Source organism: Schistocerca americana, chromosome 4, assembly GCF_021461395.2.
Source record: "Schistocerca americana isolate TAMUIC-IGC-003095 chromosome 4, iqSchAmer2.1, whole genome shotgun sequence".
NCBI lineage: Eukaryota > Metazoa > Arthropoda > Insecta > Orthoptera > Acrididae > Schistocerca > Schistocerca americana.
Genome location: NC_060122.1, coordinates 624,292,311 through 624,312,812, shown reverse-complemented (window position 1 = coordinate 624,312,812; position 20,502 = coordinate 624,292,311). Strand labels below are relative to the sequence as shown.

At 38.3% G+C, this 20,502-nt stretch overlaps 1 protein-coding gene across 1 annotated transcript in view; it reads right to left on the bottom strand.

Annotated features, from left to right (window-relative positions):
* Positions 1-3,739: 3,739 nt before the first annotated feature.
* LOC124613663 overlaps positions 3,740-20,502 on the bottom strand; it is a 36,691-nt gene continuing 19,928 nt past the window's right edge. The window contains exon 4 of the mRNA XM_047142379.1: positions 3,740-3,875. Within this exon, the coding sequence (XP_046998335.1) occupies positions 3,845-3,875 (31 nt within the window). The 3' untranslated portion in view covers positions 3,740-3,844. The remainder of the gene's footprint in view (positions 3,876-20,502) is intronic.

The window sequence follows — 20,502 nt, the reverse complement described above, 5'->3', positions numbered from 1 at the left end:
AGAGACAACAAGACGAATTACCAGTCCTGCTGACATTACTGAAAATATGATTTGTTTGGAAGATCTCATGCACACATTGTTACAGGAAAAAGGTGAAGTTCGAAAACGAACTTATCATCCAGTCATCTGCATAAAAATAGACACGCACGTATTAAATGCCGTTTTAGATCCAGGCTTTCCTGTTTCAGTAATCATTGATGCAGCATTCAATAAACATAATTTGGATGAAACTTAATCTACTTTACCATTACATAGAACAAAATCTAGAGGAGCTCTTTCAGGGAAATTTGCTATGTAAAATCCAATACACATTTACAGTTTTCCATATTTATTTATTTAATTTCTTCTTTTTACTGTACAAGGTAACACTTTTCTATGCAAACTTCAGGATCGTTCGACTACTAACAACAGAGATTATGCTTGGCATGGATTTCTTAAAGAGACGAAAAGCAGTACTGGATTTTGATAAGTCATGTATATTGCTACAAAACAATGTTGCGCTAGTTACATTGCATTTTGAGAAGAATTTGTCATTGGAGGAACAGGAAATTAACAGGCTACATCAAGCTAAAACATCCATTAATTTTGTAAAATAATTCTTATTCTTCCTCTTTTTTGCTAGTTGGTACACATTTCTTAGCATAGTCATGTTTTGATACATGTGATTTTCTCATTAATGAGGGCATATAGAAGTTAAGTCATAAGCCAGTTCATCCTGCGTGTGTGTGTAGATCATAACTTTTTTCTTGCATAAGGTAATAGAGGTTTTCCATTTCTTTGTATTTGTTTCACTTTATGTATATTAGTTAATAAATGACCTTTACTGTTTCAGATGTAAATTACAATGTCACTAATAAAGAAACTTTCTAGCTGAGTGTGTCTCACAAATATTTAGGCAAAACTACATTCCAAAGAAAGAAGCACCAACTTTCAAACGAGTAGAGTTGTGCAATGGAAGAAAACTATGAGTGTTGGATGTTAACATAGGGTACTGCGTTCAGTAATGGAATTTTTCTTGGGGATAACTCACTGATACATGCAACAACGGGATGTTTATGACAAATGTTGTACAAAACGGAATTGTGGAACAGACAGAGTTTTTCTTTGGAACTCTGAACATAATAACACGTAGTAGTACCTGTAAGGACTCCGTCTACGAACTTTATTTCTTTTTTATTATATAGTGTGTGATGGAAGTAATTCGAAGTTTGTGATGATGAATTAGATGATTTTTTGAACTTCGTATTTGAGGTGATATGTTCCAAGATTGCAGGAGAAAGGGAATGAGACTATGGCCTGTTAGGTATTATGTGATGATTTGGTTGCAGTCCACTCTCTGAGTTGTTGGGGTTATTATACTCGAACGTAATACGTGTTCCAAAATTCTACAGCTGGTCGACGTATGAGATATAGGTCTCTAGTTCTGCACATCTGTTCGATGTCCCTTCTTGAAAACGGGGATGACATGTGCCCTTATCCAATCTTTTGGAACACTACGCTCTTCTAGAGACCTACGGTACACCGCTGCAAGAAGGGAGGCAAGGTCCTTCGCTTACTCTGTGTAAAATCCAACTGGTATCCCATCAGGCCCAGCGCCCTTTTCTCTTTTCAACTATTTTAATTGTTTTTCTATCCCTCTGTCATCTATTTAGATATCTACCATTTTCTCATTTGTGCGACAATCTAGAGAAGGAACTACAATGCAATCTTCCTCCGTGAAACAGCTTTCGAAAAAGACATTAGGTCTTTCGGTCTTTAGTCTGTCATCCTCTGTTTCAGTACCATTTTGGTCACAGAGTGTTTAGGCTTTTTGTTTGTATCCACCTAACGCTTTGAAATAAGACCAAAATTTCTTAGGATTTTCTGCGAAGTCAGTACATAGAACTTTACTTCCGATTTCGTTGAACGCCTATCGCATTGGCCTGCTCAGAGTACATTTCGCTACGTGTACTTTTTGTTTGTTTCGAAGGATTTGGCTATTTTCATGTTTGCTGTTGCGAAGTTGTAGCAGTTTTCTAACTCGGTTGATGTACCACGGTGGCTCTTTTCCATCTCTTACGATCTTGCTTGGCACATACTCATCTAATGCATGTTTCACGATGGTTCTGAAATTTGTCCACTGATCCTCAACACCATCTGTACTTGACAAAAAAGTTTTGTGTTGAGCCGTCAAGTACTCTGAAATCTGCTTTTTGTCACTTTTGCTAAACAGAAAACTCTTCCTACCTTTTGTAATATTTCTATTTGCGCCTGAAATCACCGACGCTGTAACCACTATATGATCGCTGATTACCTGTTCTGCGTTAACTGTTGCAAATAGTTCGGGTCTGTTTGTCACCAGAAGGTCTAATATGTTATTGCCACGAGTCGGTTCACTGTTTAACTACCCAAAGTATTTTTCAAATAATCAAAAAAAAAATGGCTCTGAGCACTATGGGACTTAACATGTATGGTAATCAGTCCCCTAGAACTTAGAACTACTTAAACCTAACTAACCTAAGGACGTCACACACATCCAAGCCCGAGGCAGGTTCGAACCTGCGACCGTAGCAGTCGCGCGGCTCCGGACCCAGCGCCTAGAACCCTAGACCACCGCGGCCGGCTTCAAATAATCCACTTTAAAAAGTTTCACAGGGTTCTTTGTCCTTGCCACCCGTTATAAACGTCTGAGTCTCCCAGTTTGCTAAATTAAAATCTCAAACCAAAACTATAACATGTGAGGGAAATCTACTCGAAATATTTTCCAAATTTTCCATCAGGTGTTCTGCCATAACAGCTGCTCAGCCAGGTGGTATATAGAGACATCCAGTTAACATGTTTGAGCCTCCTTTAACCGTGACCTTCACTCAAATTAATTCACATTTCGGATCACCGTCAATTTCCTTCGATACTATTGCACTTTTTATTGCTATAAACACTCCTCCGCCTTCACTGTCCAACCTGTCTAAGCGGTATACATTCCAATGTGAGTTTAGAATTTAATTACTGCTTACATCTGGTTTCAGATAACTTTCCGTACCTAGTACTGTGTGGGCATTATGACCGTTTATTAATGAGAGCAGTTTCGGGACATTTCTATAGACTCTCCTGCAGTATACCGTTATCACATTAATGTTGTCATTCCATGTCGTGTTTTGCCTACTGCTAATCTGTCGCGTCTCAGGAGGTGTCTTGTCGGGCCTAGGGATGGAATTCTCTAACCCAGAAAACCCACATATGCACTCCACACGTACTCCGCTACCCTTGTACCCGCTTCATAATTGTGTTATACTTAAATTCATCCCCTTCACATATTCCACATCACCGCTAAGTGTGTCAACTGTCCCTTCAAGAATATTTAATGTCCATCAGAGTAGCGGAGTTATGATTATATGCCATCGTTTTTACATCCACAACCACTGCTTATAGGTGTGCTACGTAATGTTCTTGGCCCACAGTATTTATCTTCTTTTCATATGAGCTAGAGAGACAATCTGAGTTCAAAGAAACGCTGTATCATAATACTTCAGTTAAGAAATAATAGTCGATTTTATGTTGTGTTTTTATTACCTGTGAATTGAAATGCATGTAAATGCATTAGTAGTTATACTGAGTACATCGGAAAAGATATCAGGGAAAGAGGTGCTCAGGTTTAATGTTCAAGGAAATGTGACCAACTGATTACAAATATTCATCAGTCTGAGAATACATTTATTTGGTGAATTTCACATATTCCTCACATAGAGGCGTTATTTTATTTGTCAAAATTTAAAGTGATGCAGGTTATATATGAATATATATTCAGTAGACCATTACACGCCGATTTCGTCTTAGGATCTCCATTAGCTCCGCGTTGAAGTTGTTGCTACGTCCAAATCCAAAGCCATTTACTGTCTCTAAAAAAGAAGAAACAAAACGATCATTAAGAAACAATGAGAAGTGTTTTGTAGGAATTTATGTTGTTTTGTACGTCTGAAATCGCGCTCGAAGGGTTGGAATTGCTTATACATGTGTACGCTGCCTCGACATAGACAGCAACAGGCGACAAGCAATCGAATTTTTTTGAATTATTTTATGAATCCGAAGACGTATTCTGGAGAGGAAAAGAATTTTGATTAACTTTGGTACGACTGCATTTGTGAAGACTGGATTACAGGTAATGACAAAGATTGATTTATTATTGGTAGCTGTTTCAAAATGCAGCATTTTTTGTTCGTCAGATATCCAGATAAGGAACATTTTTAGCATCTGCATTTTTGCTAGGACAGAGAAATAGATTTAAGAACTAGTTTTGGGAATTGTGTGTAACGAGAGATTATACTCCTGAAGTTCAATTTTTGTAATTATTAGATTGTTATTACGTGATTTCAGGAAGGCTTCGCAGTTTTTGGAATTTCATTAAACTTCATCAAGTTAAACGAAATGAAACTGGAAGTGAGTTCATTTAAACCAGAGTCACGGTCCACATCCCAAGAGTCGATTAATTTTCAGTTTATTTCAAACAAATAACAAAAGTTATGGACCAATAATGATAGTAATGTATTTAAAGCACGCATTACACCTCTGCGTATCTCTGTGGTTAAATTTTACACCTCTGTTATACAGACGTACTGTAGTTACTAGAGCAGTTTGCATCCAGGTAACACAAACTGGGTAGTGAACAGAATCTTCCTTTCACTAAACTTTTCGGGGACTGACTTTACTTTCGCAGTAATCAGTTATCTTTTATCAAAATTAATATTCAGATTTTGTGATTACAGTAAGTTCCAGACACACAACATAATTTTCTTAAGGTTTTCGCAGTTAATGGTAGCTATGCTTGCTCGCAGGTGAATTTTTTCATCAACATTAAGGGTTACGCTACTTACATATTCCCATTCTGTTTCAGACCCACTTTCATTTACAAAAACAAATCGAAACTGTAAGTTTCACGTGGCGGCAGTTTTTCTACATTCAGGCGTCGGGGATTATGCTGATATTTTCATGGAACTGTCAAATCAAGATTACTCCTCGCGAAATTTTTGGGAAAAAGCGGCAGCGAAATAAAATACAGACGAACAAACAATTCATCACACAACTGTTACCACGAATTATTCGCAGAAAAACGATCTTGACCTTATGCTTCAGCATGTATTACAGGAAAACTACAAATTAATTTAAAAAATACAAGAAAGTAATAAAATATTAGCTAATCGTTTATCAATTTCCCTTCCAACAAAGTTACAAGAAAACAACAAAATAACTAGACAAAATTACAAGAGGGTAACAAAACATTAGGAAATAAATTATCAAGGCACCATTGAACAAAATTACACGGACATGGCAAAATATTTGAAGCAAATCGAAAAGAAAGTATTGATTCAATCGTAAAGAATGTGACGACATTCATCAAAACAGAATTAAGTAAAATCTCCACAGCAACAGAAGAAACTGTCAAAACACACACACAATCACAATTTTAGTTTTCTCAGATTGTGGCTGAGGTTGACAGAAAATTTAACGAAGTTACAGATACATAACGAAAACACAAAATTAAGTTATGGAACACAGCGGCAAGTATTTACATGTGCCAAAGTCGCAAAAATACAGCGGAAATTACAAAACTATGCGGAACAGTTACAGACTTTGGAAACAGAAACAAATAAAACTGACACCAGAGCAAAAGTAAAATTTGAAACACTGAAAGCACAATTTGATGAACTTTCAAACTTGAGCAATTCCAAGTAAACACAGACGATTACCCAGCAGACACACAACGAATACACTGTAAAGAAACGAAAACATTTAAATCTTTAGAGCATTTTAAGGACGGACTTACGACAGTAAACAAGCAGCACAAACAGGAAATAAATTGGTTACACACTCATCTAGCTGACATTGAAAAACATTTGCCACAAGACCAAGAGACACCTGATTGTAATGAGAGCTGTCACGGATGAGAAAAAGATATCGTGCAATAACAACATTTTGGCCGACTCAGACGTGAAAGATACTTTGAAAATGAGCGCGAACAGTCACAAACGTATTTCAACCAAACACAAATTTAATGACTTAAAAAAACACGACGGATCTGACTACAAAAATTTAATATCCGTTAGGAAATTTTATGTTTTTCGCAATGGCATCAATGATGTACATCCTTTAGATTGGATACAGTAGTTTACCTTTTCTTCGACACCTGCTTGGTCAGTGACATACGAGTCAGGATATATTTGCAGTTGTTTGGAAGACGAACCAGTGGCGCGGATGCGACCCACAGGAAGACAAAACTCTTCTTTAGATGAACTTCAAAATGCATTTCTTGCAGCGTACTGGTCAGAGACCACATAGTGTCTAGTTGAGGACACACTCATCAGCCTGCCATATTTTGAAAATTCACAATTTGCAACTTTAACGCATTTCTTCGACTATGTGGTTATGCAGAACCAATATTTAATAGATCCGATCTGCCAATCTGCTTTAATCCAGCTTTGTATTTCTAAAATTCCTAGATCTTTATGTGTTTCTTTGCTGACTGGATACCAGAAAGGAAACATCAATGCATTCCGTGACGTTCTGCAGTTGCTTGAGATTCGAGTATCCGAATGTACGTAAAAAAGAAATCTTTATCAGAACAACCACAACCACAATGACAATATGAATCGGGGACATTTCAGATCATTTAGTGACTACAGAGAAAGAACACACGGGAATAAACTACAGTGCCAAAACCCATATCAGGGGAATAACAGTTTCACTAGATCACTACAACACAATCTGCAACAAATTCCGAATTTTTATCGCAACAACCAGTGCTTTTATAATGCAATGGGCAACATGGACAGTCCTCCACAGCAACATAGAAATTTTGAAAACAATTAAACAATTACATACAAACGAATAACAATTTGCATATGAATAGGTAGCAACCACTCAATCACAACTACAACGACAAAAAAGCCATAATTTCCGAGAAAGTTATAGATATGGGAATAGGAGAGACGAAAATTGCAGACAACAGCAAAATTTAGTTTTGAATGAATCGGACAGTCGTTACACCCACGACAAGTTAATTCTAATACTGCAGAACAGACAATAGCTGTACAAACAGTTTAAGGTTTGCATGCTACTTCACAGCAATGTGACAGGGGCGAACGACAGTGACTAGAGGAGTAGACTACAGAAGGTTCACGCACAAAGACCCCAGGGAGACATTGTTACAGGAAAAAGAGGAACTTCAAAAACGAACTTATCATCCCGTCATCAGCATAAAAAAAGCCACACACACTTTAAATGCAGTTTTAGATCTAGGCTTTCCAGTTTCAGTACCATTGATGCAGCATTCAATAAATATTATTCGGATGAAACTATTTCTACTTTACTATTACATAGAACAAGAGTTAGAGGAGCTATTTCACATTTACAGTTTCTTTATTTTTTTTTTTTACTGTACTAGGTACCACTTGTTATGTAAACTTCAGGATCGTTCGACTACTAACAACAGAAAGTATGCTTGGCGTGGATTTCTTAAACAGACGAAAAGCAGTACTGGATTTTGAGAAGTCACGTATATTGCTACAAAACAATGATGCGCTAGTTACATTGCATTTTGAGAAGAATTTTTCATTGCAGGAACAGGAAATTAACAGGCTACATCAAACTAAAACATCAATTAATTTTGTAAAGTAATTCTTATTCTTCCTGTTTTTTGCTGGTTGGTACACATTTCTTAGCACAGCCATGTTTTGATACATGTGATTATCTCACTAACGATGGGATATAGAAGTTAAGTCGTAAGCCAGTTCATCCTGTGTGTGTGTAGATCATAACTTTTTCCGTGCCTAAGGTAATAGAGGTTTTCCATTTCTTTGTATTTGTTTCACTTTATGTATATTAGTTAGTAAATGACCTTTACTGTTTCATATATAAATTACGTCACTAATAAAGAAACTTTCTAGCTGAGTGTGTCACACAAATATTTAGGCAAAACTACATTCCAAAGAAAGAAGCACCAACTTTCAAACGAGTAGAGTTGCGCAATGGAAGAAAACTATGAGTGTTGATTGTTAACATAGGGTACTGCGTTCAGTAATGGAATTTTTCTTGGGGATAACTCATTGATACATGCAACAACCGGATGTTTATGACAAATGTTGTACAAAACGGATTTGCGGAACAGACAGAGTTTTCCTTTGGAGCTCTGAACATAATAACACGAAGTAGCACCTGTAGGGACTCCGTCTACGAACTTTATTGCTTTTTTAATATATAGTGTGTGATGAAAGTAATTCGGAGTTAGTGATGATGAATTAGATGATTTTTTGAACTTTGGGATTACGTATTTGAGGTGATATGTTCTAAGATTTCAGGAGAAAGGGAATGAGGCTGTGGCCTGTTAGGTATTATGTGATGATTTGGTTGCAGTCCACACTCTCAGTTGTTGTTGTGTAGTGATTTTTGTCTAGAGCAGGAGACCTCTTATCAAAAGAGACGAGATGTATTGGGAAATTTATTACTTTAAATGAAACATCGTAATGAGAACTTTTGGCCTGTGAGAACTTTTCTGTACGAGTGGTGATATTTGTGGTGGCTAACACTTCCGTTCATGGGCTTGACTTGACAACTGTCTGGTTCTGCTTGACCTAACAACCCTTCTCTGTCGTTTAACTGGTTAATGACACTTTCTACATTTTGAGCTCAGCTTAACGGACTGGCTTACGTTTACTAACAGTTAGCACAATTATTTATCATACTTACGTATAGCTGCAAGGTATTTTTGGTACCATTTAGTCTTTCTTGCATTTTCGGGGAAGCCAAGCATATTTGTAGATAATAGTGATAATATAGCATCTGTGGCCACATTTTCGCTTTCATTTGATTTATTTTGATAGGTACAGCAATAATTTTGTGCGCAAACCGTTATTGCCTCATCCGATTTCCTTCTGAACTGTTGAACGAGCTAATGGATTTTATAGAAAATTGCATTATGTTTTACGATTACTTGATAGAGTATCTACGACAGCTTTTACTTTTGTAGCTGTCTTACAGATATTTGTACTAAAATGCTATAATTTTTATCCTCAGTTAATTCCTTTTATACACACGATGTTTTTCTCGTCTTTTCTTACCTAGAATACGGTGTACCACTGATGTAAGAATCACATGTAATGTTGACATTCAATCTTTATGGTAATTTGTCAGCTTTACCTGTATGTTGTGGATTGGTCTTGAATGCAACCAACTAACTCTTTCTCTTAAGCAAACTAACTTTAGATGTTTCCATATGGTAACATACACACATTTCAATTTTTATTCTAGCTGAAGTATTTTTTCATTCGTATAATTGTTTGCATGTTATATCTTTCGCTGAATCAGAAAATTCATGGGCGTATTTGGACATTCTCTTCTACGCCATGAAACCCTTTTGTAACGTGTGGATGTATTTTTACAATAACGATTTGTTAGTTCATGTGAACTGGATTTTATTCTTTTTATTTCAAAAACATTTGGTGAGAAAATGCTACTATACTATGGGACTTTACAGTGCTACTGTGAGTGACTTTGGCCCTGAGACGTCATCCGAATATTTATAGACCAATACTGCATTTTCTGAGTCTACGCTTTGCCTCACAAATAATCCAGTACAGTGATGTAAATGATTTTGCATTCAGTCCTTCCAAACCTTGTTTACTTCAAGACACACTTCGATGATTTTTTTAAGGGATTTACTGGGAACACTCAAGTTAAAGATGATTTTCACTGAGTACATGTAGTTCAACGATAGCTACATAGCTTATGTATTGGTGTATAAAACAGTAACTCTACCGTATTTGTTTTGAACACACAAAGTTTTATGGACTGCTGCTGATCCTGTACACGATTACTTAAAGCAATTTGTTGTAGACTGTTTATGCGCCTGTGCACAATTTAAACCAGTATGTGACGGACTGTTAGTGTGCCTGTGATCGACAATTGAAAACAGTTTGTAACTTCTGGAACCTGCAATCGCTTTACACCATTTACAGTTATCATTCGTTTATCTATATTTATGAATTTTGAATTTTAACTCCGTTAGCGAATTTTGCAGTCTAATCTCTATTAATTACAAATCTCATCCAGCAAAATTCGGCCAGAGAGGTCGAGGGACAATGAAAAGTATGTATGTTAATTTTGTAGGAACTTTTCTTGTTTCGGACGTCTGAAATAGCGCTCGTAAGGTTTTAATTTCTTAGACATGCGGGCGCAGCCTCGATAGAGATGAATCAAAGATAATCATTTCTCTGTGAAGAGGCGCTGCAGAGTTACCACTCAATCGCAAGGAGAGAAGAGGAGACAGTTAGTTGAACTCTGTTGCTAGATGTGAACAGTTCGGTTTTGAATTGGTACCAAAAAGAGACAAATATTATGAATCAGCAGAAGATTTATTCCAGATAGAAAAAAATTGATTTCACTTTGGTACTATTATATTTGCGAAGAGTGTATTACAGATAAAGATGAAGTTTGTTTCATTAGCGTATCAGTTTAATAACGCAGCATTCCTGGTTCGTCAGACATCCACACCCAGAAGCTTCTTGCTTTTGATTTTTTGTTATGATTTACGATCATTGAGAGAGAAATGGATTTAAGAAATAGATTTTGAAATTATACATGTGAAGTTCACATTTTCTAATTCTTAGATTATTTCTACGCAAGTTTACGGGCAGCTTAACTCTTTTTGAACTTTCATACATTTATTAAGTTACAGGAAATGAGAGTGGAATTGAGTCTATTTAAACCAGAGTCATTGTCCACATCCAAATAGTCAATTAATTTTCAATTTATTTGAAACCCATAATCAAAACCTGTGAAGCAAGAATGATAGCAATGTTTTAGAGTGCGAATTGCAATCTCTGTAGTTAGATTTTGCAGTTCTGTTATCTAGACGTGCAGTAGCTATGAGAGCCATTTGTACCCAGGTTAGACAAAATGTGTAGTGAACAGATTCTTCTATTAATTAAATTTCACAGGGACCAACTTTACTTTCAATGTTATTAGCTTTTTTCAATCGAGGTTTATAGCTCTTGTGATTGCAATAAGTTCCAGGCAGAGCTTGGTTTCCTTAAGATATCGAAGTTAGATTTATCCATGCAGTCTCACAGTTCAACTTTTGTCACCAACAGTTAACATTAAGCTACCTACAAAATCAGATTCACTGTCATACCACCTCTCATTATCAGCCACAGAAACAAATCGAAACACCTAACTTTCAGCAAGAATGCTCGAATACAATGAGAGGGACAGGACAGAAAGTAAGAAATGCTTCTCAGACCCCATAAAGAGTATGTGTGAACGAGAGCTGGAAAGAGAGCTTAATAGTCATTCGCAGCATTTAACTACAAAATAGTGAACGTCCGTCTTCGATTCCACTTCTTCCATCAGTTTCCTACAGTGTTCACATTATCTCCTGTGCAGTACGACCGAAAGTCATGAATCTGATATGCACGACAATGATCTGGTGACATAATCTTCGCATTTCTAGTATCAAATGCTGTAGCGCCGTTAGATTTTGGAACGTGCCTTCACAAAATCGTCTAAGTTGATCGTGTTTTCTGACAGTGTCAGATCTTCTACTTCTGCTGCTCATTAGAGTTTCCACTATTTGTCTGCCTCATTCCATGGACGAATTAGACCAACTGTTGTCCCATCTGTTGGGTGGTCGTCCAGGCAATCGTTTCCCTTGCAGTCGTCCATGTTTTCAAATTTTAATTAGTCTTGTGCGGTTCACATTTCCATATTATCCTCCCAATTTCTTTTTGTGTCAGCCTCAATTAATTTATATCTTGTATTCCACACTGGTCCACTGTAGATACATTTGTTCTCTTGTCACGCATGGTTACTGCCTGGATCTGTCTTACTACTTTCATTTCCATTGCCATTAACTTTTGTTTTACATTTTTTTCTATTTCCGCTCTTGTTTATGCTGAATATATCACAACAACATGCACTATTTTCTTAATTGTTTTTAGTTTTCCGTCAGTTGTTTCTTCATACAGTAAGCGTTAGTTGAAGCTCATCACTTGTTAAATTGACACACCATCTACTTCTAATTTACACTTTAAATGTGCTTTTCATATTACCATACCCTATGGTTTTTTAGATGAGATTTCCGTGTTATATTACCTAGCAGTTTTCCTGAATTGGTTAAGCAATTTTTGAAAATTATCTTCTCTATGAGCATACATTATAGCATTTATCACATTTGTTTCCAGTTTTATATCCTGGTTTCTTTGTTATGGCATCAGTTATATCGTCTACTGTTAAGTTAAACAGGAGTGGGTGTAATGACTCATCACACTTGTTGTGACTCATTACACTTGTTTAGCATGCCGTTGTGACTGAGCGGTTCTAGGCGCTTCAGTCTGGAACCACGCTGCTACTACTGTCGCATGTTCGAATCCTGCCTCGGGCATGGATGTGTGTGATGTCCTTATGTTAGGTTTAAGTGGTTCTAAGTACAGGAGACTGATGACATCGGATGTTAGGTCCCATAGTGCTTAGAGCCATCTGAACCAACACTTGTTTATCTGTTATAATTTCATCTGTCCGTAGTTCGGGTCTGGTAATTCTCGCTTTGTGTACTGTATATAAACTGTCGCTAAATCTATTGAGATTCTCTTGACAATTAAGGTTTGAATTTTATGCTTTTCCTGTTCCTTTTGACAAGCCAATGAAAAAAACGCATAGGCTGGGTCATTAAATGGCTCTGAGCACTATGGGACTTAACTTCTGAGGTCATCAGTCCCCTAGAACGTAGAACTACTTAAACCTAACTAACCTAAGGACATCACACACAGCCATGCCCGAGGCAGGATTCGAACCTGCGACAGTAGCTATCGCGCGGCTCCAGACTGTAGCGCCTATAGCTGGTCGGTCACCCCGGCCGGCGGTTCATTAGAATCTATGGATATTTCCACAATCTGTCCTACAGAGAAAACAACATATATCGTGCTTCTGCTTTCCTTAAATCTTTGATGTTCTTCTGCTGTTTTCATATTATTCTGTATTCTGTCTCTAATTACTGATAGCAACTCTTTTAAGGTTGTAACTGTCAACTAATTATCTATTACTTACTGATTTTTCTTTTCTTTGTATGGTTTTTTTTTTGTATAGTTTTGTTTCCACTCTATAGGTACCCCTAAATAATACTCTTAAAGAAAGTTTCAAGCTGTTAATGTATTTGTCTGTATACCCTCATTGCTGAAGATTTCTTAATTCTTAGAGCAAGATAACAATATTTTTCCCAGGCATTGATTCTTTGCTAGTTTGTCTGCATTCGCAATACGTTCCCAGTGACGTCACCTCTCTTCAAACAACTTCTTTGTCTACAGACAGCCTCTTAGGGCTACAAACGCTATCGATAAGGTCATTAAAGTGTAGACTGTAGCAGATAAGACACCTCACACTGAAGGTATAAACATAACGATAAAATATATCGAGTATCTGTGTCTTTGGTACAGTTCGTGTGATTACCTGTGCCCTTGAAGCCCATTAGACTGTGCTCTGCTGTTATGCTGACCATATGATTTCGTGGTGAAGAAAATGAGATAATCTCAGTGTATAAGTAGGTATGAGTCTTTCATGATGGAAATCAAGAAACTTTTAAAGGAGTGGTGTGATTGCATGCTCAAAGACACTCTGTACCACGCCCTCATGATGTGTATTTGCATCATCAGCCTCATCATTATTAATTTTCCGGTATGTCATCAGGTCCTCTGTGAGTCTTTCTTCTTGTGTCCATTGCTTCCTTCTAATATTGCTGTAGGCGCTGTCATCCATCATATCACTCAGGATCTCAGATCTCTTTCGCTACTGTCGCAGGTTCGAATCCTGCCTCGGGCATGGATGTGTGTGATGTCCTTAGGTTAGTTAGGTTTAAGTAGTTCTAAGTTCTAGGGAACTGATGACCTTAGAAGTTAGGTCCCATAGTGCTCAGAGCCTTTTGAACCATTGTCAGATCCCTTCCTTCCTCGCCACATTTTCCCTTCCACATACCCCTCTAACACTCTTTCTCTGATCCGCTTCTTCTCTGTTAATACGTGTCCAGTATAGCTAGTTTTTCTTATTTTTGTTACATACAGTCATTCTCTCTGCTCTTGCACTTTTCTATTATCTCTTCAGTTTTCACTCTATTGAAGATTTTCATTCCGTCCTCCACCAAGTCCACATTTCACAGGTCTCCAGCCTTGTTCTGTCTTTCTTCCTCAGTGTCCAGAGCTTCAGCACCATCAAAACCACAGCCCATAGGAAATACATTATTTTCCAGACATCTTTGTCCATATTTCTGCAGAAATACCTCCTTATCTTATAAAACACCTCTTTCTCCTTTGCTGTCTTGATTTTAATTTCTGTACTGCTCTTCCAGTCGGTTTCTAACATGCTCCCTAGGTATTTAAAGCGTATCATGTTCAAATATTTCTCCATGCAGCATTATGTTTACCCCTTTTATTTGCAGCCAATGTCGTTACTTCGTTATTTATTCTTCAAATCTTTGCAATCACTACAAAAAAAAAAAATCACTACACTGCAAGTTTTACTTAGTTTTTAATATACCTCGTTGCTTATCGTTCTTTTTCAGTCATTAAAAATGTCATGGTAATGCAGATGTGGTTAATAAAACGAAAGAACTAAAAATAACACCATCTGATAAGCGAATGAAAACTAAAGTTTTATTGATTGTCATTCATGTCACTGTGACACAACTTGAATATACTGGTTGGATCAGCCAAAGGAATGTTCTGCAAGCATTATGATACAATGCATTAGACGATTTCCACATTTTCTTCTATCAGCTACTTCACGACAATTTTCAGATTAGGTTACAGTTTGTAATGTTTTAAACTCGTTGCATGAATGAGAATAGAGACAGACAGATCACAGGTTCAATATGGCAAAGGCCGTCGGGCCTGAAAAGTACGCGCTAAAGAAGGTAAATGTTAGTGAGCTGGAAGGATGTGCTAAGTCCACTCCTGGGGTGCAGGTGGCGGGGACCGCTGAATGAAAGCAGGTTCCAGAAGGGACAGTTGCAGTGACGCATCAGAAACTGCGTCGGGGACCAGTAGTGGGTAATAGCTTCCGTTCTGAATGCGGGAAGTACAGAACAGATCGAATAATGTTGCGGAAAGATATAGTAAACATATGCTACCGATACGATATGTAATAAATAAGTATACTGTGTTACAAATAATGCAGCAACACAATTATATACACAATAGGAGACAGTAATGTACAATGGAACTTCTAAAATGAATGATACAAAAGCTCTTAGAACATTTTAACAAACTAAGTATCGTGGGATATACCTGACAGTAAAAACAATCTTCTGTGTAATGCAACGTATAAGAGATAGTACCATACACGAAGAGGACCCCACAGTGTAAATTGAGCCTCCAGAGTCGCGCAACATCGCTATGGTCAGACGCCACAGAGGGCTCACAACACGGACTATGTTATGCATCTGTCTGATTTCACCTGAATAGTTCTCAAGTGGAATTCATGTGTCAAATTCGAATACAATCCGCCGCGCTACTCCACTGAGAGTGTACTAAAAGTCTGTTACAATGCAGAATTTGTTCATATGTGAAACATAGCGTCTGGTCGAGGGCAGCATTTGAATGGCACTTGCACCATGACATGGCGGCTGGACGTGGTGGAGCTGTGTGTGTGTGTGTGTGTGTGTGTGTGTGTGTGTGTGTGTGTGTGTGTACCAATATTTAAGTAGGCACAGACTTTCTGGCAAACTATTCTGGTAGCATCAGTTACCAAGACGGATATATTGGACTGAACGTTGGCACTAATCGGAACCACCTTCGTTTCAAACATTCACTTTGTGGTGAAACGTTGCTAACTCATTTGTACATAGATATAAGTTAAGATTTTTTGGAATTTATTTTGCATGTATGTTATGTATGTTTTACTTATGGTAAGTTTTAGTGAAATTAGTCTTGTGGATTAATTATTGGTGTGCGGAGGTACATGTAACGGTGTTTGGCCGATTTCATGATATTTAATAAAATTTATTTGGATTTTGTGCCGTCATGCTCAAATTTTATGTAGAGATAGTTGGTGTGCCAGTTTATTTGCTTGATTGATTGATTGCACCAAGAGTAACTTAACTGAGGCAAAGGTGCCGTTCTCTGATGGATGCAGTAATTTGGTCGCTGTTGTTTCTGCGCAAAGACACTGATCACAGAATCTGAAGTACAAAACTGCAGCCGGCCTAGGTGGCCGAGTGGTTCTAGGCGCTTCAGTCCGGAACCGCGCTACTGCTACGGTCGCAGGTTCGAATCCTGCCTCGGCCATGGATGTGTGTTATGTCCTTATGTTAGTTAGGTTTAAGTAGTTCTAAGTTATAGGGGACTGATGAGCTCAGATGTTAAATCCCATAGTGCTCAGAGCCATTTGAACCATTTTTTTTGAACAAAACTGCAGTCACGCGTCTTGTTCTCCAAACTGCGGCGGGACTGGTCTGCGTTTGTCCTAATGAATTTTCTGCTGTGTGAGTTTGGTCTGTCAAGGGTGGAACTCACATAGCCATTCCTGTAGGGGCGCGTTTGTATTAAAGGATCACATAGCTAATGGTTCGTGTTCGTTTCTGTGATAGAAAATGAGAGCCATCGAATTTAATTAACAGCCCAAAATATTTTCTACCCCTACCGTCGCGAGTCGGACAGTATTAACACCATGCCTCAAGACAGCAATTGTATATATCCATCGTCGTGGCTAAGAAAAGTCCAAATGGACGTTCTGCAGAGTGGTTATGATTAAACTCTCGCTACTTGAGAGGACCCTCATGAAAAAAGAATCATAGAAGGGCGATAATGTTTTTCGGAAACATTTGTAAGTCATGCTAGAAAGATCATTGTTTGCACCACACTTCGGACGGTGGACCTCGGAATGAATGTTCAGCTGTCGTAACACAGCTTGTGGACTGCTTGCAGATCGCATATTGGGTCTATCACTCTCAGCTGTACAAACAATAACCTCTTCAGCAAAACGTGGTGCAATTGGTAGTCGGCTTCCCTCAAGAGCAGCTCCAAAATCACCAGTTAAATCGAATCTCTGAATCATGTTCCTCAACTCCACCTCTCCATATTCCTTTAATGCATCGATACACGCGAAGAGCAGAGAATTTCTGGTGTTTTAATCAAATAGTTTTACGTGTAATGCCTTGCTGATCTTGTACACACCCATACTGACTACCTGCAACTGTAATACACGTTGGACTAGACCAGTGTTCAAAGCTATAACAGTGCAAGTGAACTTTTAACCAGATTGTCAAGCATCATCTTCACACTTAAATTCGTCATGTTTGTTTTTCCTTAATCATTTATTGTAAATTGTTGTTATTCTGTACTTCCTCCAGTTTTATCGTAATAGGAAGTGCGAAGAAGATGTATAGATTCTACACGTAAGAATGCAATTTCATAACAGAACTTACACTCGGTGGTAGGGAGTTATCTTCCTACGATTTCGGTTTTTGACGCCAAGTGTATTTGGTGAATACAACGAAATCACTACAGTTTATCAAAATTGCAGTACAATTTAGGCAGACTACACAAGAGTATTTTAGTGCCCGAATTCACTAGTTTGTGATCCATTACTAGTAAAAGAATTAGAAAAAGTAAAAAAATAATATGATTAATAATAAAAAATAAACAGCGAAGGAAAAGTGCAATATGTCACGGATCTGAATGCATGTCTGGAAACAGGAAAAAATTTCCTATAGTAGCGACACTGTACATGGGTCTGTGGCACATACCGCTGACTGGGCTACTGGTCTGCCTGTTGGCGGTATACAGCCATTTTTGCTGCTGCACTAGAATGGGGCGGGTTCTGAGACAAGTTGACCGCCACCTGTACCGCAAGAGAACATTCCCGGTAACCGGGTGTCTCTTCCGATTTTCCGCCGGATTGTAAAATCAAAACGGCTCGATATTTCGGCGCCCCACATGCCCAGGATCTTCAGGAGAATGCAACTGTTGCTGAATCCTGCCGAAAACTGATGCCAAGGCTGCAAATCGTCGTCCAATGTAGACCACTGTACCACACACAGCGCATGCGTCGTCCATCACGTTTGCTGCCCCTGAGAGAGGGTTGGTGACGGTCCTCTTAGTAGAACAGTGGCGACAGCGATATTTCGTACTCAGTACACGCGGACTGGCCGCACCAAAGAACATGGTCTTTTGAGGTGTTTAGAGGAAAACCCGTGTCTTCTTTAATTACATCGTCTACCTCTTTATAAACACTGTTCCAGGTACCGGAAGTACTGGCAACTATGATTCTCGTCAAATGTTATCCTTTGGCTGTCGTTTAAACTATGTTTCGATGAAGCCGTTTTTTCAGACAGTCGTAACTTTGCGTGAGGGCAATGTCTCAGGAACCTGCGAATCCAACGGCGATGTAAAGTTTCGCACACTGGCATCCTACGTAGCAAATTGTCCCTAGCGGAGCCAAGATGTACCCCAATCTTGGTAGATGGGCGGAACACACTGTTAAGGTTGAAATTCCTCAACATTCCTCCAGTTTTCAGGGATATGCCTTAGCGGAAAGAATAAAGGCCACAGATCTGTGCTACGCTTGATGCACCTCTAGGATTGGTCCAAAGGCTACGACGTATCTGTTTCTCAGAGAATCCATTTTGGTGAAACACAAGCATCAAATGTGCGCGATTCTGCGTTAAAATGCTTACCAGAGTCCTAAGGACGCTCTTTCATTGGTTCAGTGGGTGGCAAATCTTAGCATGCAGTTACCGACTTGTATGAATCAGCTTTAGGTTAACAATATGTCCTAGAGTACCGCCACGTATTCTGTAAACCGTGACGTCCAGAACTGAAAGTCTCCTAACACTTGCGACCTCGATGGTAAATTTTATGCCGGTATGAAGACATTTTAAGTAGTCTAAAAGTCAGTTAAGAGTATGACGTGCATGATATCAAATAATATAGATATGATCTAGAAACATACAGGTTGCAATACTGAAGTCCTCAGTTCTCTGTCCTCTATGTCCTCAGTGTATAAATTGATGACTACAGGCGAGAAAGGACCTCTCCGTCGTTCTGTTCGTAAATGTTAGCAGTAGATTAAAAGTACGTGGATGTCAGCAAATGACGACAAAGCTTCACCAACTCGTCATCCAGTTTTTTACTAGTCAGACTGAAGGACAGTTCCAAGCGGACTCATGTGAATACAGATATTGTATCAAAATTCGCAAATAAATCCGAAGGCTCCAGCCTGAAAGACTTCAGCCGTCGAAAAAAATTCACCGAACTGTAGGTATGGTGTCCTCTCTTGGCAATGTATGGATTCTACGTGGGTGCATCAACGAAATTAAAAAAAAAAAAAAAAGCTTGTCAAGTAGAATAAAAGGTTTTATTTTTCCAGTTCTAAATGAAAGATTTTGATTATTATTTTTACTCAATTAATTGGTCTTAATGTAATCTTACTCTTATTTTTCTTCCTGTCATTCTCTTTCCGTTTTAAATCTGCTTGTCTGGCCCATAATCTGCAGCTGAGTGGGAACCAAAACTGCTCGTCGGTTGGTTAATGGGAGAGCCCGTGAAGCCAGTGTGAGGATAGTCACAGGTAATCAATGACCACAAGAAATTATAGTAGACTTCTACCGCTGAAATTGAGATTTTAATGTCCCAGTTGATCGATGAAGAAGGAAGTACATAAATGTTCAGGGAAATTCAGGAATAAATCAATACAAGTCACTGAGGAATGAAGTAAATAGGAAATGCAGGGAAAATAAAAGGAATGCCTGGATGAAAACTGTGAAGAAATCGGAAAGGAAATGATTGTCGGAGGGGCTGATTCAGCATATAGGAAAGTCAAAAATTCTCCGGTGATATTAAAAGCAACGGTTTTAACATTAAAATGTTAGTGGGGAACCAACTGTTAAACGCAGACGAGAGGAGGATAGGTTTAAAGAGTACATTGAAGGACCCTGTGAGTGGGAAGATTTGTCAGATGAGATAGAAGAAGAAACAGGAGTCGATTTAAAGGTTGTCCAGGAAATCCACTATTAGAATCATAATTTAAGAGAGCTATAGATGACTTATGAACAAATAAGGCAGAAGGGTTAGATAACATTCCATTAGAATTTCTAAGATCACTGGGGGAAGTGGCAACAAAGTGACTGTCACATTTGTGGTTAGAATATATGAGTCTGGCGACATACAATATGACTCCTGCAAAAATATCATCCACACAATTCCGACGACTACAAGGGCTGACAAGTGCGAAAATTATCGCACAAGCAGCTTAACAGCTCACGCACCTAAGTTGCTGACAAGGATAATATACAGAAGAATGGAAAACAACATTGAGGATTTGTTAGACGACGATCAGCTTGGCTTTAGGGAAGGTAAAGAGAACAGAGGGGCAATTCTGATGTTGCTATTGATAACAGAAAGAGGACTAAACAAAAATAAAGACACGTTCATAGCACTTGTTGACATGGAAAAAGCGTTCGACAATGTCAAATGCTGCAAGTTCTTTGAAATT